This window comes from Hydra viridissima, unplaced genomic scaffold, assembly GCF_058129835.1.
Source record: "Hydra viridissima isolate aposymbiotic clone 2 unplaced genomic scaffold, HvirCarnegie_v1 scaffold_1, whole genome shotgun sequence".
In the NCBI taxonomy this organism is placed as follows: Eukaryota; Metazoa; Cnidaria; class Hydrozoa; order Anthoathecata; family Hydridae; genus Hydra; species Hydra viridissima.
This window is the reverse complement of record NW_028324300.1, coordinates 37,039,284-37,066,452: the sequence shown is the minus strand read 5'-3', so window position 1 is coordinate 37,066,452 and position 27,169 is coordinate 37,039,284. Positions and strand designations below refer to the sequence as shown.

The 27,169-nt window shown below is 30.5% G+C and overlaps 3 protein-coding genes and 3 pseudogenes across 3 annotated transcripts; all 6 read left to right on the top strand.

Annotated features, from left to right (window-relative positions):
* The first annotated feature begins 5,239 nt into the window (after positions 1–5,239).
* LOC145180939 (uncharacterized) lies at positions 5,240–7,028 on the top strand (annotated as a pseudogene).
* Positions 7,029–8,297: 1,269 nt separating this feature from the next.
* Positions 8,298–10,090, top strand: LOC149894803 (uncharacterized). Its single transcript, XM_090079822.1, has 2 exons — positions 8,298–8,342; positions 9,509–10,090. Exons 1-2 carry the CDS (start codon positions 8,298–8,300, stop codon positions 10,088–10,090), a joined length of 627 nt encoding a protein of 208 aa, XP_089935948.1.
* Positions 9,731–11,921, top strand: LOC149894802 (uncharacterized). The gene has a single exon (XM_090071685.1). The coding sequence runs from the start codon at positions 10,287–10,289 to the stop codon at positions 10,986–10,988; it is 702 nt and encodes a 233-aa protein (XP_089927811.1). The 5' UTR covers positions 9,731–10,286; the 3' UTR covers positions 10,989–11,921.
* Positions 11,922–12,855: 934 nt separating this feature from the next.
* Positions 12,856–13,454, top strand: LOC149894801 (uncharacterized; annotated as a pseudogene).
* A 137-nt stretch (positions 13,455–13,591) lies between these two features.
* On the top strand, positions 13,592–16,118 carry LOC149894800 (uncharacterized). The gene has a single exon (XM_090071673.1). It carries the CDS (start codon positions 14,115–14,117, stop codon positions 16,065–16,067), a length of 1,953 nt encoding a protein of 650 aa, XP_089927799.1. The 5' UTR covers positions 13,592–14,114; the 3' UTR covers positions 16,068–16,118.
* Positions 16,119–18,446: 2,328 nt separating this feature from the next.
* LOC149894799 (uncharacterized) lies at positions 18,447–24,644 on the top strand (annotated as a pseudogene).
* Positions 24,645–27,169: the final 2,525 nt, after the last annotated feature.

The following is a 27,169-nucleotide window of genomic DNA, read 5'->3' as shown; positions in this document are numbered from 1 at the left end:
TTCATATTTAGGGTTAGCTGTATATAGTACAATACACAAAAGACTAAGAACACAAGACATAAAGTTAAATATAAATTTAATTCCAATTTAGATTTAGTTATACAGTGCAATAACATAAGACTAAAAACAAAAGACAAAATGTTAAATATAAATTAAATTCCTATTTAGTTTAAGCCATACAATACAGTAAAATAAATAAAAACAGCAACTGCTATCTGTTGCAGTCAATTGCGTAGTTACGTCTACAGACAGCATAAGATGGTTTTTTATGCTAAAAGGGGGTAAGTCAGTGACTTAAATACTTCTAGCATGAACAGCTCTACAACTGAGGTAACCAAGCGTCCGGCATATCTGATTTTGCCATAAATAGTTAAAACATGCTATTAAAACATGAAAACCATTATTAACTAAATTTTCAATTTTTGTGACTTATCCCCTTTTAGCATGACCCGATTCAAATGTTATAAATGTCCTAGTTAATGATTTGACTAGTTGGGCAACTAGACACAAAATTACACATGCAGCTTTGGATGATTTATTGATTATATTGCGCAAATCATTTCCTGGCTTATCAAAAAGTCCCCAAACTATTCTAAAAACTGAACAGTTAAAGATTGAAGTTTTTGAAAATTCCTATTCTTACTTAGACATAAAAAGTGGACTTTTATCTGAAAGTACAGAATGTTTTACAGATAAGACTATAACAATTCAAGTCAAATTTGATGGCTTGCCTCTTTTTAAAAGTTCAAGCATGCAGATATGGCCAATTCTTGGTTTAGTGGAAAAGTTTGACGGAATTCTGCTATGTAATAACAAGTCATTTGTTATTGCACTGTACTGTAACAATTGCAAACCGAAAAACATTACAGCTTTCTTATCTGAGTTTGTTTTAGAAGTTAATGAACTGTACAAAAATGGTATCACAATTAACAGTCAAAATTATTCATTTTTAGTGCATTTTACAAATGCTCTTGCTGGGGTGTCACAAATAATTGCACAGTTTCTGCAATTATTTGTGACACCCCAGCAAGAGCATTTGTAAAATGCACTAAAGCTCATAATGCATATCATGGCTGCGATAAATGTGAGCAGCGTGGCGTATATAATCGAAAATTAACTTTTCCTGAATTTGCTACAACATTAAGAACAGATACATCATTCGCTAATATGTCAATAAAAGAAGATTTTAAGGAATATGTCAAAGTTTGAAAAAATTTATTCAGAAGTTTTCTTTAGAACTTTTCATTATCATCTACTCCAGCTTTTGTTGGACTTTCTCAACCATCTAAATATCCAGTACATCAAGTTTTGATAAATCTAAATGTTTCAGAGGTTGTGCCAATCGAAGTTCAAGTTAAAGATCCAAGAGGAGCCTATGTGACACCAATAAAAGCTAAATTAAAACGTCGTCTTACTTTATTATCACAATCACGTAGTTATGAAAGAAAAAAATAAAGAGAAGTAATTTTTAACACAAAGAGCAAACTTAAACAAATGCCTACTGAAATAAGACTTTTGAAGAAAAAAAATTTGGAAAAAAAATATAATTATTTGTAATCTTAGAAAAAAATTACAACCTATTAAAGTTGAAGCAGGTCAACAAAACTGCAAAAGGCTTTTGTTATTATTAAAGACAGAAACAAAAGTATCAGCAACTTAAAAAACAAAACTCTGTAATTATACAACTTAAAGAATAAATTTTTATAAATTCTCAAGTAATTAAATCACTTGAACATCAAAATCTTCTTCTTGAAGAGAAGATTCATAGTTTAGAATGCAATTTAATGGTTTCAAAGAAAAACAGAAAAAAAGAAAAAATGATACAGAACTATAAACACTTGTTTTTGATGCTGTGACTAACCAAGTATCTGCAAATTGCATTTCTTCTTACATTCAAAGTTTTACCCAACTTCTAGGTGTTACCATTAAAACTGTTCCTTGCCGCACTACTGTCGAACAAATGGTTAGGGAACTAGGTGTTATCACTGACCTCCAAACAGCAGGAATTGTTATATCTGAAAAGAATTTTACACTTCGATTTGATGGCACAATTCAGGAATGTGAACATACTACTAAAACCGGTCATCAAGTTGTAGCGCTAGATGAGTTAAGTGGTGGCACATCAGAGGACAATGAGCAGCATATATGTCAATCCATAGACAACTTAGCCAAAACTTATGCCTCTTTTCATTTAAAAGATTTTCAAGAATGTTGTCAAACTCTAATTGGCAACATATCTAATACAATTTCCGATCGAGCTGTTACAAACCATGCCACAATAAAAAAGTTAAATCTGGCATGGAATAAAACCTTCAATGAGTTAAACTGTCATCTTCATCCTCTAGAAACATTTTACAGTAGCTGTAGATCTGCACTAAAAGTAATAGAAACAGAAAAAGGAAAACTATTTGGTAGCAACTGCATGGCCGGAAGTATTGTTGTGCAACTAGATAAACTTCGGTACATGGATGGAAAAGGCGATCCTAAAGGATATGCTTTATCTTTATTAAAAGAAGAACTTCCTAAAAGTTTACTTCCTAGATACAGAGGAAATCGTTTGCATATTTTTTTTTTCATATTTGTGGAATATTAATTCAACATTATGACATTTTTAAAACATTTCTGACATTAGGTACTATTTCATGTGTTCGATTACAAGCCAGTTTATCTATTGACTTTGCAAACAATATTGCTAAACGAGAACTTTGTGCTGGTGGATTAATAGGAAAACTTATTTCTTGGATCAAAAAATTTTATGTTTCAGCCGAAAAACAATTCTCTTATTTGGCTGGTATTGTTATCATTAAAAGAGTCCATGATACAGTCGACCAATGTCTTAAAAATCCGGTAAAAATCCGTTAAAAATCTTATCAAGATCACAAAATATTTTTGATGGCTCAAATTGAATTCTGCCCTAAAGATGACAATATGAAAAAAATGATTTCTGTTTGCTTGACTGCTATATCTAAAGCAATCAATAGGCAATATAAGAAATACTTTAGTATGAAGCTCACAGAACAAATGGAATTTGAGACTGAATCTGCAAGGCTACACAATATTGATGCTGAGGAAATGATGGGAATGTTTAGTGCAGCACAGAAATTTGCACCTAATGCAACTCTTTGTTACCTATCATCAAGACTGTGTGCCAGAAAAAACAATGTCATCAACTATTTAAATGGTCTTCCAAAACATGTTAAAGAGTCTGTGATGGAGTGGACCATAAATTTTGCAACAGAAAAAAGAGAGATTAATCGATTAAAGATGTCTGAAGTGGATAAGGAGATGACACAGAGGAGAGCAAAAAAGGTAAAAAAAAGATACAAAAGAAAGGGAAAAAATAGAAAAAAAAATTTAAAATATTAGATGTAAGTGTTGAAACTTTTGGAAACGAGTTTCCAGACATTAGTGAAGCAAATTTTAATAATATTTTGGATGTCATGTCTGAAACTGCCATTGGCAGAAATATATGCCATACTTGGTATGAAGATGTAAAAAGTGAGGTTATTCATGTTGAAGTTTTTGTTAATAATTTTGTCTGAAATATAGTTATATATATGATATAAAATAAAACATGTACTATATTGCATCAAGCATTTAAAACTATTTTGTTTTGTCGAAAAAAGAAAAGCAATACTCGATATTTTTCAGTTATGTTTTTATTTAAACTGTTAAAAAATTTTTTTCATATTTATTTAGTTATTTATTATCAAAGCATAATACTTTTTTAAATTCTTTTTTTTTGCTTTAGACTTTAATTCTTTTTTCTTAATTTTTGCTTTAGACATTAATTCTTTTTTTTTGCTTTAGAAAAGAAAAAGATTTCTCAACAGTTTGCAGGTATGAAATATTTGCAAAAGATTTTTTCTTATGATTTTATGTTTTAAATGATATAATACTTTTGCATTATTCCTTTCATTTAAATTTTTCATGCACTTTTAATTTGTCTTTGCTGAACTTTTTTTTTTTTAATAAAACCTGTATATATTCAGCGGAAGAAGATGAAATAAGTAAGCTTTATTATCATAAAATTTTGAGGTTTAAATGAGTTTTATTTTTAAAATTTTTGATCTTCATTTCACATTTAGCTTTAAGAGAAATGCAAATCTAGTAAGGTAATATCTTTTGTAATGTTAATCTGTTATTTATTTCCCCTGTAAAATCTACTTCATTTTTTTTGGTGGGGGTGAAGCTCCTTGACTACAGTGAAGGCAGAAAAGAAACTATGATATAAAACCTTAATTTTGATTTTATTTAAGGTTAGGAAGAGTTTCACGTTAACCTCAGACGGTAATCATTTTAGTGGTAGGATAAAGTGATAAAATACTCCTTGTTTATCTGCAAAGCAGGTAAAAATCAAGAAGGGTTACCTGGTTGTAAAAAAAGTGCTTTTACTTTTCTGTAATATCAATTATTATATGGCATTATATAAGGCCATGCAAGCCACACAAGTAGGAATAAATGAATGTTAAAAAATTGGTTGGTTTCGAATTAATCAGGAATATTTTTGAGCCACTTTTTTACTTCTATTTAAGCGTATTCGCAATAAGTTTTTGCAATTAGTTTGAATATTATCAGTTGTTAAAACTACTTATCTAGTTTAATATGTATTTTTTGTTTTATGTTAAAATTACTTACTTAGTTTAAAATTTACTTTTGTTTATAGTTCGAAAAAAGGGTGAGTTGGGTTCATAGTATGTATTGCAATTTTAACAAATTTAATAATTTTGCTAAAAATATTGTACAAAATTGCATAAAAGCAAAATATTTTCTTTTCAGCTAAAAGAAAAGCAATGTTGGGTAAAAATAATCTTTATCTATTTACTTTATATATTAAATATTCTGAATGTTATTAAGGGGGCACAACCCTATTAAAAAAGTGTAAATTATTGAAAAAATTAATTTTTCAAAAATACACTTATTTTAACTCAAATTTATCGTAGAAACTATTGCTGATTTTTAAATTTTTGCTATCTATGCAGATATTAGTCAAAATTTCATTTATTTAGATGTTCATTATTTAAGTTACCCTAGCAACGCGCATAGCAACCGTTTTTAAATGTTGTTTTTCATCTTTTTAAGCCCTTTTTTCAAAGTTGATTTTGGCTTTTTGTTTGTACAGATGGCTTTTTGTTTGTACAGAAGGCTTTTTGTTTGTACAACGACGTAATTCTATCTATTGCTTTGTATATTTATGTAACTAGTATAACTAAAAGTTGAAAAATATTTACAAATTGAAATGGAATCATCTCGTAAGTTTCGATCTAAAAGACATAAAATTAGGAAGTTTTATGTTAACCAACACTATAAAAATTTTACTGAAAACTCTAAAGTTTCAAATAAAGAAAACATAGCAAGAACAGTTTCTTATACAAAGTTAAATGGTTCAATGGTTAAAGTTGTTGATAACTGCTGTTCAAAAAACATTACAGGCAACCGAATAGTTGATATGGAATTGTTAGCTGAAACTTTTAAGATTCTTTTGTGCCCAGAGTGTTCACATGATTCAGTAAAGCTTAATCAAAAGCAGAAATTAGGAATTGCTTTTGAACTTGAATTGAATTGTACTATGTGTTTGGTTTAAATTGTTCTGGACTTCCAAAAAAAGATCAAAAACAAAAAGTTTCGACATTAATAGTAGAATGTTTTACAGTATGCGTAGAATAGGAAAAGGTTATCAATCTTTGAAACTATTTCTTACATTACTAAATCATCCTCCCCCTATGACAGAAAAAAGTTACAATAATATTGCTTCTAATTATCAAGTTGTAATCAAAAAAATTGCCAAAAATATAATGCATCAAGCTGTTAAAGAAATACGAATATTGAAAAAACTAGATCCAATCGTCAGACAGCAGCAATCTATTTTGCCTCATTTAGATAGTCAAGCAGATATATTATGTGATGCAGGTGTATCTGTTGATGGTACTTGGCAGCAGCGTGGATTTAGTTCAAATAACGGTATTGTTGCAGCAATTTCTATTGACACAGGTCGAGTACTAGATATTGAGGTAATGAGTTAATATTTCCAGGCTTGTATTAATGCCAGAATATGGAAACATTCAAACGTAGAGAAATATGTAAGTTTTACAGCAGACCATACTTGTACAAACAATCATCATGGATCTGCACCATCAATGGAATTGGTTGGCACAGAAAAATTTTTTAATCGATCTATAGAATTAAATAAAATGCGATACACTGAGTTTTATGGGGATGGGGATTCAAAAAGTTTTTTGATAATTGAAAATGTTTATGATGGCACAAAAGTGGTTAAACAAGAATGCATTGGCCATGTCCAGAAGCGCGTTGGAACACGATTACGTGAATTAAAAAAGAGAGAGAATGGACTAGGAGGGAAAGGAAAGTTAACTGATGCTGTTATTGATAAGCTTCAAAACTATTATGGTATTGCAATACGTTCAAATATAGGAAATCTAAAAGGAAAGCAGATTGCTGTGATGGCTGCACTTTTTCATGTGGCATCATCAAAAGAACATAATTATCACACATTTTGTCCAAAGGAGCCAGGTACATGGTGTCAATATCATCTTGACAAGTTGAATAATACCCAAAATTATAAACCAGGACCAGGACTACCCATGAGTGTTATAAAGTTTGTTAAACCAATCTTTATAGCTTTACAAGATGAAAATTTACTCAGCAAATGCCTCCATGGCAAAACTCAGAATCAAAATGAGTCTTTCAATGCAACAATATGGAATCGTGTTCCAAAAGATACATTTGTATAACTAGTACAGTTGGAAATAGCTGCTTATGATGCAGTTGCTCATTTTAATATTGGAAATTTAGCCACATAAAAAATATATGATAAAATGCAGATGGAGAGAGGCAGCTACACTGAGCTTGGTTGCAAAAACAGAAATCGTTCACGATTAAAAAATGCAAGTCGAAAAAATGGTGAGAAGTATAGGATGCGTCGCAAGTTTCTGCGTGGAGCGAAAAAGAATAAGGGAAGTGAAAATAAAAATAATGAGAGTTTGTCATATGGAGCAGGAAGTTTTTAATGTTTATATCAAATTAGTTTTATCATACTTGTTTTGTAATACTTGCAGTTTATATGAACATGGCATTTAACAGGGAAAAGTAAATTTTTTTTACCGTTTTAGCTTTTTATTCATTCGCAAGTAGAAAAGGGTTATTATATAAGACTTTTGATAAATAAAGAACATCTATTGTTTGAATATAGTCTACAGTGCAATACTTATTAGATAAAAAGGCTCCAGATAAATATAATTATTATTAACAATAGAGTTAACATAATTTTTATTTTTAAACCTTTTTTTCTAAGATTTCCACATTTTCCTAACTTTGCCTGACTGTGTCAAAGATATTTCAAAAACGGTTTGATTAAAACTTCTCATATTTTGACAGATTGTTTATTATGTACAAGGTTGTGCAATAAACCTCAAAATTATAAGAATATATGTGATAAAAATAAAATATAACGATTTTTCGGTCATTAAGGGGGGATAAAAATATCATTTTTTTTGTATCCTTCAAACAAATAAAGGACGACCCCAAGGAATAAGTAAGTTGTTAAGTTTTTGAGGTTCATTGCATACCTCTAACATCAAGCTAGTTAAATGCCAAATTTTATTCTATGTGACCTTCTGCATTTTGAATTATTTTTGCCACAAAATGGTCAATTTTTAAGTTTTTGCCCCCTAAAAATTGGCCCACAGGGCAACCCTTTCTCTTTTTTTAATTTTTTTTTTTTTTTTGTAATTTTAACTTTATTATGAATTTACTAAATAAATAGAAAAAATTATTTAAATATCAAAATTAAAGATTTTTTTATTTATGGGGTTGTGCCCCCTTAAGTTAATGTTGAATGAGTTAGAGTTTATTGACCTTATTATCCCTAAGAGCCTGTAATTACCTTTAAAAACAAAAAAAAAAAGTTTGTTTGGTAAATTTATTTTCTCGTTTTACTTTTTAAGTTATGAATCAGCTTAGTTATTTCAATTAATTTGAAAGGTGTTTGCATTACTGATATCTACAAATTAAAAATGTTTCGAAATTTGTATTAGCTAGATTAAAATAAGTAGATTAAGTATTAAGCAAAAAAAATATGTCAAGAATATAACTAGTATTTCGTTAATGTGGGCCCCTCCCTTGCTTTTAACGTTTAATAAAAATCCAGCATGGTTGTTTTTCAATTTAAACGCATCTTACGAGCATATAAACACATTCTAGATCTGCGATTTTTTAAAAGTTGCTTGCTGGGTGTGTGTGTGTGTGTGTGTGTATATATATATATACACCCAGCAAGCATGGTTTGGAGAACCTTTAGAGGTCCAGTAGAGGCAACGCTACAGGTATATTAGCGGCGCGCCGCTTATGGACCAGTTGAGTTTTGCTCATCGGTTGCTGAGCGGACCAATAGTGGCACAACTCTTACGCGGTCAGTCAATGGTTTTTAGCGGCATGTGCTGTGAATGGTCAGCTAGCGGACCTATAGTGCCACGTGTCGTTAATGGTCAGCCAGTGTATTCATATTGGCAATATTTTAAAAAATACAGGCTATAGGGGATAGTATGCACCCATGATCCTAAAAATCTATCTGGGATATTTTCTGAATATATGTTTTTACTTCGACCTCTAAAATAACAGTAAATGTTAGCAAACTTTATATTTTATTTTAATTTAATGATCATTTACTGACAAAAGTATTGAAAATAAATCAAAAATAATAAAGATTAATGACATTCAGTTGGGATCAACGGTGCATACCAGTATGCTCGTTTAATCCTACATATATGTGCCTTTGATCCTATTTTTGTATTGTTGATCCGAATCCAAATTTATACCGTGAATGTGTAAAAATTCTTTTTAAGTAATTTAAACAATATCTATATTAAAAACCATTTAATTTTTTATAAAATTTATTACAACTTTATTCCTCTTATTAGAAGAAAGAAAAGCAAAATCGATGAAAGAAAAAAATTGGCGCAACAAAAAAAGAAAAATCAATGATAAAAAAATGTTATTTTTTTTATTGAGGCTTTATGTTTCCTCAGTTGTTAAAGTAGGAAATTACTCCTTTACAAAATTCTTGAGTAGATCAAGGACGTATTAATAGATGGAGGATCAACGCACTGTTTTATAAAAAAGGTATGCGTCTTACAGTATTCTTTAGATAACAATAGCGAAACAATAGGTGATAATTGTAAAACTCGGGAGTATTTTTATTTTTTTCGACTTTGGAAAAAGATGGCCTCAACTATCCAATAAAAATATTTTTAAATGTATTATTCAGTTAGCGTTCTACCTGATGATTATAAACTAGTGTGCATTCAGATCAGAGATCTCTGATCTGCATGCACACTAGTTTATTTTGTACAAATTGGCATTAAAATTTACTATGCATTGATGCTCCATTAGATGACCCCAATCTTGCTGAACCACAGCTCCAGCAACGTAGATTAGAGGCTGGGTGCTTTCTGCAGCCTTTCTTATCAGATGACTCTTCGTACTTACCAAGAGAAGACTACAAAGAGATGATCGAGCTGTGCCTTTTAATCTTGGGTCAGAAATGATTCCACTCTCATTAATTTCTGTCAGGGTTTGTTACACAGAAAAAAAGTTTATTGTTGAAGCTATGATTCAAAGTGGAGCTGATTGGAGTGTCAGGGGTATAAAGTGTCCAGCAGCAGAATTAAACAAGTTGAAAAAGAAGCAACTTCATGAGCTTGTTACATCATCACCAACTGCTGCTTTGCAGTCACTTGGTCTCGATGTAACCATTTTATCTGGAACCAATCCAAAGACCTGGGAGGAAATTGCTGAAATTCGTTATACAAAAGCAATTGTTAAATCTGTGAAAGTTATCAATGACACTGCCGAGCGCTCTGTTGCTCTTATGAGCACATTTAATCAAGCCATCACTAAAGCTGAATTTGAAATGCAGAAACTAATACAAGCTGTTGAGGACAACAGAAAACGCATTCCAGATTGCCGCAAAAGCATCTTGTTGACATCACAGCGGGCACAAGAACATTCAATGTATGTAAATTGTACGTCCAAACATCGCTTGTCCGTTCTCAGACTAGAAATGAACCTTTAAATTTTTTTAAATAATGGTACCAAAATAGCAACTAAACTTCAAATATAAAGTGAATGTTAGTAAAAAAACAAAATTTAGCATTATCAACTATTATCTATTTTCACTTAAAAATTGAAAGCGGATATCTTATCAAAGTAACGTGGTGTTTTTTTTAAAATTCAGCATAACTCACATTTAAAATTCAGTTTTTGTTTAAATGGCATCCAATGTAAAAAAAAGGAAAGGTATCAATAGGAAAGTAAATGCACTTTTAGATTCACCAAATGAGGATGAGACAGTTGTTGAACAGCAGGTTATTGATTTTTCTCTCCTTACAGAAAAATCAACATCGCCTGGTTCTACAACTGTTTCATCTTTATTAGATGACTTATGCTCAGAGAATAGTGACAATGAATTAATGGAGAGTATAAGTATGTCAGACAATATTTTTTTATGTAATAATGCTTACTCAACTGATGATTATTATCCGAACAGTAGTGAATCTGACAGTAACAATACAGATTTTTACAGTAGTAATGATTCTAATGAGGGTGAAATGTCATCATTAAATAAAGAGTTTGCTCAATGTGCAATTAGAAATCGTTGGACTCGTTCATCTGTTTATGAACTTTTATCTATCCTTCGTGAAAATGGTTCTTCTCTTCCTAAAGATGCAAGGACTCTTGTAAAAACACCAAGAATAATACCAACAGAAAGTAAATGTGGTGGGGATTATGCATATTATGGAGTATATAAAGGAATTAAAAGTGTTCTAAGTGAAAGAAATGTTGTTGTTAATATTATCAAGTTGTCAATAAATATTGATGGAATTCCTCTTTTTAAATCATCAAGTATGCAGATTTGGCCAATTCTTGCATGCTTTGATAATTCTGATATATTTATTATTGCTATCTTTTAGGTTGATCATAAAGCAGATAATATTAATGAATATTTGTTAGATTTTGTTAACGAATGGAATGAGTTAAGACACACTGGCATTATGTTCAATGGAGACCAGCTAAGCATAGAGATTAAATCTTTTGTTTGTGATGCACCTTTCAAAGCCTTTTTAAAGTGCATAGTCCAGTTATTATTCCTGTGAAAGGTGCATTATTCATGGAACACATGAAGAGTGGTATTTAATGAAGATGAAAACTTTCAATTGAGAGATAAAACTACTTTTGAACAATTTGAATATTACAACAGTCATCAACGATCAATGTCACCTTTAATTGCAATTGGAATTGATTGCATTTACTCTTTTACACTAGATTACATGCATCTTGTATGTTTAGGTGTAATGCGTCGCATCTTAAATTATCTGAAAAAAGGACCAGGTGGGAAAATATCTGCTGCTCAAATTTCAGAAGTCTCTCAAATATTGGTTGGTAATAATGGATGTATACCAAGTAAGTTTGCTCGGCAACCTAGAAGTTTAAATGCCTTGGATAGATGGAAAGCAACAGAATTTAGACAATTTTTGTTATATACTGGTCCAGTTGCATTAAGAGGTATAGTATCAAAGAAGTTGTATGAACATTATTTGGTCCTATGTATTGCAATGACCATATTATTTGAGGATGATGACCATCTACGTGATCCATATTTAGATTATGCAAGTGATTTGCTAAAGTATTTTGTGAATGAAGCTAAACATATATATGGCAACAAATTTACAGTCTATAATGTGCATAATCTTTTGCACTTAGTTGATGATTGTCGTAATCATTCATGTTCTCTTAACAGAATATCATGTTTTCTTTTTGAAAACATTCTTCAAAGAATGAAAAGGAATATACGGAATTCTTTCAACCCAGTGTCTCAAGTTTCAAAACGACAATCTGAGTACAAACATTTTTTTGGAAAATTACCTAAAAAAAACTTTAGAAACTAAAGTTTCAACTAACAGAAAAGTTAGTTGTTTTTTGCTCCATAACTCTTATATTGCTTTTGTAAAGGCTAAGAACAATAATGGTACCTTTCAATGTAATGTTATTGATACTAATTATTTAGACAATGTCTTAGATACTCCAGCTCCATCAATGCAGTTTAACATATCATTGTTTCGCACCAAACATTTTAATAAAGTTGTTCAAAAAACATTAAGTTGTGCAGATTTTCAAAGGAAATGTGTTTGTTTGAATGAAATAAGAGGTTTATCAATATTTCCATTACTGCACAGTAATGAAAGAATTTAATTTAATTTTTTTTCTGAACTTGATTTGTAGATCTATAAATTAGTTTACTTATATAAACAGTTGGGAGAAAAACTTCTTTTCATGTCTAGAACTCTTTTATATTTGTTTTTATTATGATATAAAACCGCTTTCGCTTCTATTATAGTAAAATAAGTATGTCTTGGTACAGAGCAGTATGGTTGGAAGGGTCAGTTGAAGAAGAGCTGACAATCTCTTCAGTGTGGATCGAAGGAACTCCAAATGAAAAGCGTTTTGTACGATGGCCTAAAGGTATTAATGTTTTAAAAGCATGTAAACAGCAGCTAATACCTCAGAGTGATTGGTTTTGCTTTCCGCTCCTTAAGGAAAAGTGTCGTCATAGTTAGTATTGTGATATTGATATTTGTCGATAAGTGTCGTCATAGTTAGTATTGTGATATTGATATCAGAGCATCACTCTTTAGGTAGGTCCAGTGTCACCAAAGAGTCCCTATTGACATGGTATAGCAACTTTAAAAAATTCATTGAAGATAATGAATTAAGTCATGTGATTCAGTCACCAGAACGTATTTTTAATTTAGACGAAACGGCTTTTTATCTAAACTCAAACAGAGGTATATTCATTGGTAGAAAGCATGAATGTCTGCAACAGGTTTGCACTACTAGTGAAAAAGATAATGTCACAGTTGCAATCAATTTTTCGGCTGCAGGAGAAATGGCTCCTCCTATGGTAATTTTAAAGAGGCAGAAACTATCTAAAAATCTTCACCAATGTGTTCCACTCGGAATGATAGTCCAGAGAAGCTCTAGTGGATGGATGAAGGGGGAAACTTTCCTGTATTATTTAAATGAGTTTAAAAGGTATTTGGTTGGTAAAGGCTTGCTTAATATAAAAGACAATAATCAAAAAATTATACTTTTTGTTGATGGTCATTCCAGTCACTTGAGCTATGGTGCATCTAAGTATTGTGAAGAGACAGAAATTGTACTATGCTGCTTGTACCCCAATGCTACACACGTGCAGCAACCTGCTGATGTTGGCATTATGAATTCATTTCAAGGTTACTGGGCACGTGAAGTGCAGGTTTACAGAAAGCCACACCGGAGCTGCCATTACAAGTGAAAAATTTCCTGCCATGGCAATGAAAGCTATTATTCAAATAACTGCTCCAGTTACACAGTGGGCCAGGTGGTGGAAAAAAGTATAAAAAAAATATTCTCAAAAATGACATTGTTATATACCATTTTAAAGCTTAAACATCTGGCTTTTATAAAATGTATATATTTCTGTACAGCTCTTATGCCGTTTGCATTTCAAGCTGATAATAAAAAAGGTTTTTTTTTTTTTTAAATTTTTTTTTTTTTTTTTTTTATTTTATAATATTTTTCGTGTTACTAATAAGCATAAAATTGTTATTAATTTTTAAAACTTCATTTTTTATTGCACAATTAAATAAAACTAAGTATTATCTATGAAATGAGCTATTCCAAAGTTATTTTGCAAGTAAGCTATATCAAATAAACTGGTTTCTAATGATGGCGTATTTAAAGTACTTTTTTTAGTGAAAATTTCATTTAAATAACAAAATACTTTTGCGCTCCAGGGTGCTCCAGAAATTTGAGACTTGAAATATCTTGCCCAATATGTACATTATCGATATATATTTTACCTATTGTCGGCGGATGTCAGCTGCGTCTCTATACATGATTTTTACAAGCTTCATCTTTGGGGCAGGGGGGGCCAACATTCTGGTATTTTTTGTGTTCCCAGGCTCCAATCATCGCGATTTTTTAGCAAAACATCTTTTTTTATCACATTAAAATGAACATATAAATATTTGGAGCTTGTTTCATGTCTGGTTGTCCAAATGTCTAATCAAGAATATATTTTTTGTATTTGTAGGCTGAAAATGAAATACTTTGATATCTATGCATTCATCATGCATAAGCCTAATAATTTACAAATATCTGATTCTGGTATTGTGGACAAACTTATTGATGCTATGAATTTGCATTGCAACAAGCAGCAATTAGGAACAATAATAACGCATCTACGAGATAAGTGGCGCAAGTCATATAGCAGCATGGCTCGATTTGAAGAAAAGAATAAAAAATGGCTTCAAAGCCATGTTCCTGAAGATTTAAATGTAACACCAATACCTATTGGAAGACCAATTAAGGCAAACTTTGATGACTACTCTACTAAAACCAAAAAACATAAAATTAGTCACTTAACTGAAATGTATTCTGCTTCTGCTTTACAATTTGCTTCAGAAATTAAACGTAGAAAAGAAAATCCAATTGAAAAAACCTCAAAAAAAGATGGTAGAATGTCTAAAGATGAAGCTCTTTGTCTTCTTTTAGATGCTAGATTGACAAAAGCTTCCTACCAAATTATTCGAAATCAAGCAGTTGAAAAGGGAGTTGATATATATCCTCCATATAATGATGTCCGTGATGCAAAGCTGTTATGCTATCCTGCAGATATAACTGTCTCAGACTTTTCAGCTGAAATAAAACTGCAAGCTTTGGTGGATCATACAGCAAAAAGAATATGCAAGGCACAATATGATGTCCTTTGCACTGAAGGCACTCCAGATAGACTTTCTCTGAGATACAAAATAGGCTTTGATGGTGCCACAGGACAGTCCATATATAAACAAATATCGCAAGGAACGGTAACAAGAAATTTAAACAATGAGCAAGCACTTTTTATTACATGCCTAGTGCCATTAGACTTGTGTGGCTTTAAAAATGGAAAACGGTACCCAGCTTGGCGAAATCCACGACCATCATCAACAATGTACTGTAGACCTCTGCGTTTTAAATTTGAAAAAGAAACGACAGCAGTTTCTAAATCAGAAGAGGATCTCATTAGGCTTGAGATTTCAAATTTGCAAGATACTGAAGTTGATATAAATAATAAAAAAATCAAAATACATCATATAATACAAATTACTATGATTGATGGAAAAGTTCATACTGCTCTCTCAGATGTTACAAATTCTAGTCAATGCTGTACTATATGTGGGGCAAGTCCCAAAGGAATGAATGATATTGAAAAAATGGTTTTGAAAAAGGGTATAACAGGCAGTTATTCATTTGGTTTATCATCCTTACATGCTTGGATACGTTTTTTTGAATGTTTATTACATATTGGATATAAAATGACTTTGAAAAAGTGGCAGGCAAAAACAGTAGAAGATAAATTCAAAGTAAAGGCTTTGAAACAACAAATTCAAAATAGATTTAAAGATGAAATGGGCTTGATAGTTGATGTTCCAAAATCTGGTGGTAGTGGAACATCAAATGATGGAAATACGGCTCGAAGAGCATTTCAAAATGCGGAAAAGTTCGCAGAAATTTTAAATATTGATGTTGAACTGATTCTAAATTTGCATGTTATATTGACAACAATTTCATGTGGTTTAGACATCGACACTGATAAATTTGAGGCTTTCTGTTTAAAAACAGCTCGATTTTATGTTCATCATTATCCTTGGTACTATATGCCCCAATCTCTCCACAAAATTTTAATCCATGGTTCTGAAATTATTAAAACTTTAGCATTACCCATTGGTATGTATTCTGAAGAAGCTCAAGAAGCACGCAATAAAGACTTTCAAAACTATCGTGAACATTTTACAAGAAAAACATCTCGTGTGAAAACTAACCAAGATTTGTTAAATCGACTATTGTGTACATCTGATCCATTTATTGCATCTCTGAGAAAGACAGCAGGAAGTCACACCAAAACGAAAAACTTACCAGCTGGAGTTATTGACTTATTGAGATCATCTACAGATGATATTAGTTTATAAATGTGTCTTATGTACCTTTATAATTTTGGAAATGCGTGTACCTATATGAAAGTGTGACTATGAATTAAAACAAATAGTTATGCTCAATCATATTATAATCATCAAGTTAATTTGCATACTAAGTTTAGAAACAAATGGCTTTAAAAATAACCCTTTAGAACTAAGCATAAATATCTGTTGCTATGCAACTGGGGTTGCCATGGCAACCACAAAAAAATCATCATGCTCATTCAAATTATAATCATCCAATTACTTTATATACGAAATTTTGAGGCCTATGGATGAAAGGAAAAAAAGTTATGACTTTTTTCCAAAAATATGGGATTCTGGCCCACTGTGAGTTATGAAAAAAGCATTTGAGTGCTGTAGTTTTAACCCAGATAGAGTTAATATAAACAAGTTACTTTCAACTTATCAACAAGCTCCAGTTAAGTGATTTTTTCAAGCGAACAGTTTAGTGATTTTTTTTTTCCAGCAACTTCACCAGTCATAGATTTTGCTGTTACTCCAGGATTTCTCAACAATAAGCCAATAGTGAACTCTGAAAACAACATTAATGAAACTGGTGCACAAGGTAACATTATTATAATTTTTATTATGAGGTTATAAAAAGACATATAGAGATTACGTTTTCTGTCATTACAGAGAGTTCTATAAACTCAGAGTCGAATTCATGTGTTTCTATCAATTCTACTAGCTTGGATAATAGCTTAATAGGTAAGCCAACAAAAAGATAAATTATATAAAGAAACAATTCATTTACTTTTTTATATATTTTTAAAATATATTTTCTGATTAATACTTCATAGATTTTGAGTCAGATATAGATGAAGTTTCTGATAATTTTCAAGTTTCCTTAGATCAAGGTTAAGCAACAATGTTGGTATTGGAAGAAATACTTAAAGTACCTGTATCAAATAAACCTGTAAATAAACGAAAGAAACGTCTAGTATATGCTCTATCTACACAAGAGCATAGAGAAACGCTAACAAATAAAGTCAGTGGATCCATAGAAGATAAAAATTGGATTTGTTATGTGTGCAAGGCAAATTATGAAGAGGAAATAAGATCAAAGTTGTGGCTGAACTGTGATTCATGTAATCGTGCTGTGCACTTAAACTGTATATCTGAAGAGCACAAAAAGCTGACAAACAAAAAAAATTTATTAAAAAACAGAACTTTCCTTTTGTGTGCCAAAAGTGCAATTAAATAAATATATAATTTTATTTCTTTAAATTGTCTTCAATTTCGTGGTCTTTGTTGATAAATTACAACATTTATTATATATTTGTATTAAATATACTATAATTATAATATATAATATACTTGTAGTTATTTTACAAACAAAAAATAAAATTAAAAACTAAAAAAACATTTGATCTTTAGGTTCTCTAGCTCTGGATTAAAATTGATGCCAATAATTGAGTCGCGCGTGCCAATAACTTGGGACAACGTATCAACTTATTTTTAATGTTAATATCTTCAAGGTTTTTTGCGCTAATGCGGAATTAATTTTGTTATGTCTTTTATAAGGTATTTATCTGATATTGTGCAAAATTTGAAATTTCATTCACTGGTACGATTTTACGTCTCCTGGTATCTCAGGGCTCGCGCACCTGCATTTAGGCACTATTTATTTTGCACATTTTCTGATAAAAATAAAGTAAAACGCAGCGAAAAGTAGGACATTCATTAAAAATCTGCTTATTCAAAAAGTAACTTAAAAGTACATGTTTTTTTTTGTGCAAGCGTATGAAATTTTTGAAACTGGCTCGGGTATGTTTAAGCAAAAAGTTAAAAGAGGCTCAAAAATATGCTTAAGCTTAAGCATATTTCTAATAAAATATGCTTATTTCAATACTTTTTTAAAGTGTGCGCATTACTAAAGGTTAATGGGTATAAGAAAAATAAAAAATTGACTTATGCTCTGTATTTGCTTTGGTTTTAATTTAGCTGAGTTAATGTTATAGTGTAATAATAAAAAATAAAACATATATACTATATACAAATGTTATCAATGAAATCAAAGATAGAACTTAGAAATAAAATAAACGTTTTAAATATGGTGTTAAATAAACTACACATTAAAAGCGAGAGAGAAAAAAAAAGAGAGAAATAATACACTTCAGAGCGACTCTTAAACTTAATGTTTTTATGTTTAAGTATTGAGGTTTAGGTTTCGCAACACAATGACTTCATTACTTCATAAAGTCGTTGCATTTCAAAACATAAACTTCGATTTTTGTTGTTTTTGTTGGTTTAAATTTAGAAATATATTTAAAGTTTTTAATTAAATAAAATTTAAATTTTTAAAATAGTTCATCGAGGCTCAGGAATATGCTTACATATGCTTATTTTTTTCCAAATCTGAGCCTCTATATGCTTATAAGCGTTATGCTTATAAAAAAAAAAACATGTAACAATGGTCAAAAATGTGACTCCATGAAAAAAAATCTTCGCACAGTTTCTACTTCATGCATATCGTTTACTCGTTTGAAGTTTAACGATGGATGGCGTGGACGAGAGTGAGAAAAATAATATTTTTTTCTACCTTTTTTATAAATTGCTTAATATCAAATTTTTGTATTAGTATGCAAATGATCTCTTTTTTTTAAAGCTTGATTTTGTCACTAAATTTATTTAAAATAGTTGAGTTTCTTTTGAAGAGGGGTATTACGGTATTTTGCTGTAAAATGATTAAAGTATTACGGTATTTTGCTGTAAAATGAATAAAGTAATCAATCCATCAGTCATTAAAAATAAATCGAATTCAAAGAATTTTATATGTCAAGACTTGGTTAAAAGATTCCAGAAAAAAGTTTACCCAATAAATTATACTATTTTGTCTCTGCCCTTAAAAGATATTTCGCAAAATTGCTATTCAGTTAATTCTGGCAAAGTTACTTTTTAAAAACAACAAATTTATGTATATAAATTTGTCGCAGCAAAGACTTCGTTGTTTTAAATTTGTTCCTATTATATACTATTACTTTATGTAATTCAGTTTAATTTAAGACTGATATAGAAATTAGCGCTTTAATCGTTCATATTCGTTACTAAACTAAAGCAGGTTGTTTTAAACCCTGTTTTATTATATTCTATTACTTTATATAATTCAGTTTAATTTAAGACTGATATAGAAATAAGCGCTTTATTCGTTCATATTCGTTACTTAACTAAAGTAGGTACTTTTAATATCGGCCATAACTTGAATCGGAAACTGCCCTTGGTTTTTCATATAATATATAAACCCGATTTTTAGTCATCTCATGATAGTGTGTTTTTTTAAAACCAGACTGCTCTATAAATTCTCTAGATTTTAAAATAGGCTTGTTTGAACTTCAACATTGAATACTTAATCTTTTTATAAATAACTTGGAATATCTTCATCCAGTATGTTGTTAGTGAAAAATTCGATTTTTAAAACAAGGTAAAATTTTATTTTCGAAATTTTTTGCTTTTTGTGCTAGATGGTCATTTTTTTACTAAATTTGCATGAGTATATATGTATTTAATTTACTTTTATGTAATTTTTAAGTAAATATATTACCCAATTTTAAAAAAAAAAAGCTTCCCAACGAACTTACCCACAAGTAACCTAATATTAATACCGATAATGGACATTTGTGATGTAGCACAATCCATTTTAGAATAAATGTTTTAAACACAAGTTTATTAAACTGCTGTTATTAATTTATCAAAATATGGTTGAATACTAATTTCTTAAAATTTGACATTTTTTTTACTTAGTTATAATGTTAATATAGTGTAGTAATTTGTGCTTAGCTAAAATGGCATAACTAATAAATCCATAAAAATATAATTGACATAGCAATGTCTTATTTATTTTAGATTATTTACTAATCCAAAGATTTGTTTAAAAATTAATACTTAGTAGTTTTTGTTTGTTTTTATTAAGTTGCCTTGTTAATTATTAAATATATAAATCACTTTTTTTGTTTCAGTTTTTTACAATAACTTTTTTTTGTGACACGGAGAAAATAATTAAAAAGGCAGAAGACTTTGAAGATCTTCTTGGTTCCCACAAGGATAAACTATTTTCAAATGGTTTTGTGTACAACGTTTTATTACAACAGAACAGAAATGCTACAGAAACAGATAATTATTTAATTCAGCAACTTAATAAAAATGAGTGTAAAGTTTCATTATTAACACTATCAATTCTAAGAGTTTATGAAAAAATCCAGTGTTTTAAAAGACATAAACATTATAGCTGGGATAGGATAGTTGTTTTTTTAAGTGAAGACTTCAAGTTTCCACTAGCCAGGGCATCACTTCTCCCTGTTCAGCCGAAGACACCTCCTTCTGCGTCTCCATTAAAGACATGGATTGACAGAGAATGGCATTCTTGTGACAAAAGGAAACTCTGTAATAAAGCCTAACTTACTCAAAGCAAAAAATTAAGACAGTGATCACAACAGTAAAAAAAGAGAAAACAACGATCAGTAAGACTTTTCAAGTTAAGAGAGTGAACCAACTAATTAAAAGAACCTCAAGCAGAATCTCAAAATATCAGTTGAAGACCCAAAAACCTGAAGCTGATGTTATATCTTTAACAAAATCTTTGAAAAAGTTGAACCTCAAATGCAAAAGTTTGGTTAAAGAAAATAAAAGTTGTAAGAAGAAGATTCTGACATTAGAATTTACTATTTTAGATTTAGAAAAAAAACTTAGAGCTCAAGACTTAGAATTGAAAGAAAATGATACTCCATAGACCATCTAAACTGCGACATTAATCAAATTGAAAAGGGTTCAATTTTTACAAAAGAAAAGAAAAGTTTCAATGCCTCAGCGCGTCTGGTTGTTTACCATTGTCTTGAAAGCAATGTGCCTGTAGATGCCATAACTAAAGTGATTATGTCATGTGCGACTCTTGGTAACCTGAGTTTGAAGCCTCAAGATCTGCCCAATCTGTCAACGATTGCGCAGATGTCCAGAGAAATAGGAGTAATTGCTCTGCTACTAGTGGCAGAAACAATAATAAATGCTGATGTTGTGACATTAGCATTTGATGCAAAAACAATTAAGGGCAGTCACATAAACTAAATTCATTTCGCTACTAAGCAACAAATCCTTACAGCCAACATCACTGAATTACCAGGAGGCTAGGCAGAGTACTATGTAAAACACATTACTGATACCATTGAGGATTTAGCAAACACATATGCAGCATATTATAAATTAGAGATTGCTGATGGAAGGGAAAAACTAATGGGCAAAATAATGTCAACGCTGACAGACAGGGCCTTGGTTAACACGCAGCAGATGTGAAGCTAAACAGCATGCTTGAAAAAGAGCCGTTAGAGTTAAACTGTCATCTGCATCCACTTGATGGAATAGCCAGTGAGACCAGGAAAGCTCGGCGCTAATTTACTTTTCTACCCCCCTATTTTTATATTTGATTATGATAGAGAACTTTATCCTGATTAAGAATCGTATAAAAACATACACCTGAAAACCAAAGGAAAGTTCTCTAATTTGATGTTGAAGTGTCAAAAAAATATACCAAAAACGCTAATATTCGCCATCTTTTTTTACAACACTTTAAAATTTCACTATTTAATTACGCCGCCTGGTTTCTGTAGTTTAAAAGTAATTAAAATTCTCATGAAAATTCAGAAAGCATTCATGAAAATTCCGATGCAAAAAACAAAATGTAATTATAAAAGACTCTCTATAAGAAATGTTTCTTTATTTCTGTTTTAAAATTAAAATGGCGAATGCTAGACGACTGACTATTATTGAGTTTGATAGCCTTAATTTACCGGAAATTGCTCGCAGGTTTAAAAACAATAATAAAGAGTGTATCCGTTGGTGCAGGGAGTTTGGTTTACTTGCTATCAATATGGTCTGTCCTCGATGTAACATCCAGTGCAACGAACAAAATAGTCATAATGTCGATGGAAAGATTTGGAGATGCATGCAAAAACAATGCAAAAAGAAAATAAGTATTCGTGTTGGGAGTTTTTTTGAAAGATCTCAACTAAAACTTTGGCAAGTAATAAGTATTACTTATATTTGAACTCGTAGCGCCGGAAAAAGTCGTGGCCTTTCAGTAGAAGACATTCAAAAGGATTTAGAAATTGGTAGCAATAAAACTGTTGTTGATTGGAATTTTGTAGAGACATTGCCGTTACTTATTTCCTCAATAACCGTGTGCAATTAGGAGGATCAGGTTCAATAGTGGAAATAGATGAATCACTTTTTTCAAGAAGGAAATACAACCGAGGTAGAATTGTGGAAGATCAATGGATTTTTGGTGCATATGATATAGCGACTAAAGAAGGGTTACTCATTCCTGTAGCGCACCGCGATGCTGCAACCTTACTACCCAACATCATACAATGGATTCGTCCTGGAACTGAAATATGGAGCGATATGTGGGCAGAATACCGAGGTTTAGCAGCGCAAGGCTTTCAACATGGTACAGTAAACCATACTTTACATTTTGTTGATCCCGCAATAAGTGTTACAACAAACAGGGTTGAGGCAATATGGCAAAGAAGCAAAGCCAAATTTAAAGCTATGTTTGGGCCCACAAATCGAGAAATGATTCCCGATTATTTGTCAGAATTTATGTGGGCGCAACGTTTTAAAGATCATTCTTATTTTCACTTTTGGAACCAAGTTGTAGATGAATATCCCGTTTGAATAATATTTTTGTATATTTTGTATATATTAGATAAACATTTGTTTATCTAAAATCATTAATATATTTAAAAAAAAATCTATATAATCTGAAAATAAGAAAAAAAGTTATTGAAATTCGAAGTTTTTTCAAGAAAAAAATACTTAAATAAAAAGAAAATACATAACAAATTTCTCCATAAAATGTTTTAGCGAAATAAAAACCGGGCTATAAAGTTTTTTTAATAAATAATTTCATGTTTGCTGCGTTAATTATTAACTTAGTAGTTTTGTAAAAAAAGATGGCGAATATTAGCGTCTTTGGTATATTTTTTGGACACTTCAACATCAAATTAGAGAACTTTCCTTTGGTTTTCAGGTGTATGTTTTTATACGATTCTTAATCGGGATAAAATTCTCTATCATAATCAAAAATAAAAATAGGGGGGTAGAAAAGTAAATTAGCGCCGAAAGCTCTTCAAAAGCTGAATGATGCAATACCCAGTACCACTTATGGGTCAGATTGCAGAACTGCAAACCTTTTTTACAGCATTTCAAAGTTAAGGTCAGTGTTCGAATTATGTATTTGATCCAAATAATGTAAACAAACTGCATATTGTTACTTTTTTTTATAAAATCAGAGTTTAGTTGCTTGCTATATTTTAAATCTGCATTATTGTATTTCAGATACAAGGACAAAGGAGATCCGCATGGATTAAAATACTTTCTCAAGCAAAGTGGATTATCTTGCAGTACTTTTCCAAGGTATCTTGGCAACCTTGGATTGAACATACTGTTTTATTCAACTGGCATTGTATACATGTACTGACATTTGATATTCAACTATCTAGTCAATGCACTTGATATTCCAATAGCAAATGCATAATAAGCTTTATTCTGTTTGACACTGTTTTCGGGCACAGATAGTTACTAGTCAACAGTCTGGATAAGTACTGCAACAACACGACTTTACTGAGGATATCTCTACTAAGAAATTTCAAGAATGAGGAGATAATGATGATACCATCTACAAGCGCTCGGACTCTGGGGCAAATTCAAAACAGGACCTTGGATGGCCCTTTTTTATGCAGAGAAAAAAAAAAAAAAAACCGTTTTGAATTGGAATGCAATTTTTTTTATTCTCACAATGCAGTTTAAACATTTAATACATGTATTTATTTATGATCTAAAAAAATAACTACTAATAAAAAATAACTTCTTTTTAGGCTGAGTATCTAAAGTCGGCAATTAGGGTTGTGGAAATACTTTGTGATGAGCCGGAATAACTATTGTCGTCACAGTTAAACGAATTTGGTTGCCCCTGTTAATAATGTTTGTGCTGAGAGAACTCTTGCCATGATAGACTTTCTTACTCGCAGGATGCCCAATGCTGAAATTTCATTTTAGGACTGGCTGTGTAATAATACAAAAAAAGACCAAGAAAAAATAGTTAAAATTTGAATATTTAGGGGTGCAGTTTCAAGAAAAAAAAGTAAAGAGAGAAGGTTGGGAGGAGAAGAGTTAGAAAAGTTACGTTTAAACGAAAAAGGTCTGAAGAGAGAAATGGATCAGAGAAATAGATTAGCTAGAGATTTAAAAAAACTCCTTTTGGAAAATAGATTAGATATTGTACATATTTCCGTTTTCTCTTTGCTCTCAGAGTACCAAAGGGTCAAAGTATTAAAAATGTTAAATGAAGATCCAGTTAAAATTGAAGGAGCTAGATTTGATCATTTATGGAATGAGGAGGGGAATGATGTAGCTTATAAGGGAAGAACAGATATGAAGTTACCGCCTGTTACTGGAAAAGTCATTAGTTTTAGAATTGCATATTGGAAAGAGGATGAAGAAGATGATGCAGAAGACTTTTAAATACCAGTAGATAGCCTCTTGACTGACATTGCTCTTGGTAAGTTAGTTTTCTATTGATTCAAGTTCTGCATTTGGTTACCGGTATTTAAATATTAGACAAATGTTTAAAATAGTATTTTATTTTAGTTGAGCATTTCAATTTTTTTGTTCTTTTGAACGTATAATTTTTTATGATAAATTTTGTTTAACTTTAAGTTGTTGTCAATTTTACTCCATTTTCAAAGATTTTCAATATTATATTAATAATTAATATTTATGAGCCTCCTTTCAGCAGACTAGTAATTTGTACCTTAAATATAAAAGTTTATGTAAGTCATATACCTTTGAAAAATTTGTCTTCTTTGCACTTAGTTTGTGAACTATTAATTTTTGAAATGCAACCTCGTCATAATTCACCCCACCCCATATTGTTTTTTTAACTGGTAAGATGAAAATAAGCTATATGATCTATAAAAAAATGTAGTAAAATAAAGATATGATAATGATGAATCGCTGTTTTAAAATTAGAACACTAATTAACAATTCAATGTAGAGTCCACTTTAAGTGAAACTAACATTATTATTATTTCCGTTAAGTGGAATCTTCGTTAATAATAAAACGCTAAGTGGACTTCGTTAATAATAAAACGCTAAGTGGAGTGAATGTATTTATATACATATATACATATATATATATACGTGTGTGTGTGTGTTTTTAAATACATATATATATATGTATATATATATATATATATATATATATATATATTTAAATATTATATATATATATATATATATATTTACATTTACATACATACATATATATGTGTGTAATGTATTATTGTAATGTAATGAACTATTTTTGGTAAAACAGAATAAAATTATCTTTGTTAATCTTTTTACCCGAGGAAGTATTTCATTAAAAAGATAATTATTTAGTTGGGGTCCGTATGGCCCCCAACGTGTCAAGTGCAAGTCAATTAGCGATTGCATTGAAGGGTTAAGCTTCTTCTTGCCCTATTTTTTCTCAAACATCTTAATCTTAGAGCAAACCCGAACTTTTTGTCACTCAACATTTATTTGAAATATTAGGACAGTAAGAGTTAAGCAGGAAAATTTTGATTTAAACTTTAACTTAGAATATCTGAGGCAGATGGCATTCTGAATATTTCCGAAAGATATCAACATAAATAAAATAACGAAACTGAATAGAATATTTAATCTTGATTTTTCTTCGAATTTCTGACCCGAATTTTCGACCCGAATTTTCGAACCGAATATCTTTTGTTTTTAAGGTGGTAGGTCTATGAAAAATTTTTTTCAAGTATTAAAGATATATTTTCAATAAAACTAATCAGTTGTTAACAATAATTATGAAATTAAACATAAAATCAATAAAATATATAATAAAGTGCCTCGCTTGCCTCGAAATTATATTAAAAAGTGTGAAAAAAACGAAAACTTCAAAACACAATTTCTCAAAAACGACAATAAATCAAAACTTCAAATTTGGTATGGTAGTTCTACATATGTATAAAATTCATTTGTCATAGGATTTTTAAATTTGCCTTCCTAGTTCAGATTATATTGAATTTTAAACTTGAATATATATTTTTATAAAAAAACTCTGGCAGATAAAACCACATTGTAGCGCCCCAAAAAAAGAAATTTTAAAAATCTTATGACAAATGAATTCTACATGTATGAAGAACATATCCTGAAAATTTCAGCTTAATTGCTTACTTTAAACTGGAGATATCATGTTTTAAAATTTAAAAAAAAACTAAAAATCTCAAAATGAGAAAAATCGAGTCAAAAATTTAAAATCAAAAAATTACGTCTAAAAACACTCCTTAAAAGCTACCAGTGCTATATGAATCAGTTTTTTCAGTATCTAAGTATCCTTTATGAAGAGATCTAAGTTTTTTTCTTTGCCTTTTGCATATTGAAGTTGATTTACGACGCTTGTTTACAATTCGCTTTTGGTCCTTTAAAATCAGTTTTGGAATAGTCAATGATCCTAACAATCCGAAGTGACTTAAAACAGATTTTACCCCATCTCCACCGTCATTATAATGAACTATTGCAGAGTTTATACAAAGTTCAAATGTTCTTCTACTTACAAAAATGTTTTTAGGACATCGAGTCCATAAAATTGAATGAAATGCTTCATTTGAATTTTGGGTTTGACCATGTAAACATTTACTTAGCAAATCGTCATCAGATAAATCTTTAAAAATAGGTTTTATTATATTATGAATGAATAAAGATAGGCAAGTTACTTTTGTTTGTGTGAGTACTTGTACCTTTAAGCTTATCTAGTTGCCACTTGCACCATGAATATTCATCCCTAGGACACATAGAATGACGAATGCTTTTATCACTAAAATTTGTGCTGTGCCACAAAACTGCTCCTATTGCTTTTTTCATTGCATAAATGCTGTTAGTGTTATTTCTAATTGCAATACCATAATAATTCTGCATTGAGTTAATTGCACTATTAGTCAAATTTCCTTTTCCATGTAGGGGTTTATTTGTTCCTTTATACTTATGTACAATTTTTCGCAAGCGTGTACCAAGTCGCTTCTGCACATGCCCAATGC

Excerpts from the sequence above, each read along its gene's own strand:
- LOC149894803 (XM_090079822.1), top strand. The coding sequence starts at position 8,298 with ATGGTTTGGAGAACCTTTAGAGGTCCAGTAGAGGCAACGCTACAG. Across the intron at positions 8,343-9,508 it reads CAGTAGAGGCAACGCTACAG|AGAAGACTACAAAGAGATGA; the intron begins GTATATTAGCGG and ends GTACTTACCAAG.
- LOC149894802 (XM_090071685.1), top strand. The coding sequence starts at position 10,287 with ATGGCATCCAATGTAAAAAAAAGGAAAGGTATCAATAGGAAAGTAAAT.
- LOC149894800 (XM_090071673.1), top strand. The coding sequence starts at position 14,115 with ATGTCTAATCAAGAATATATTTTTTGTATTTGTAGGCTGAAAATGAAA.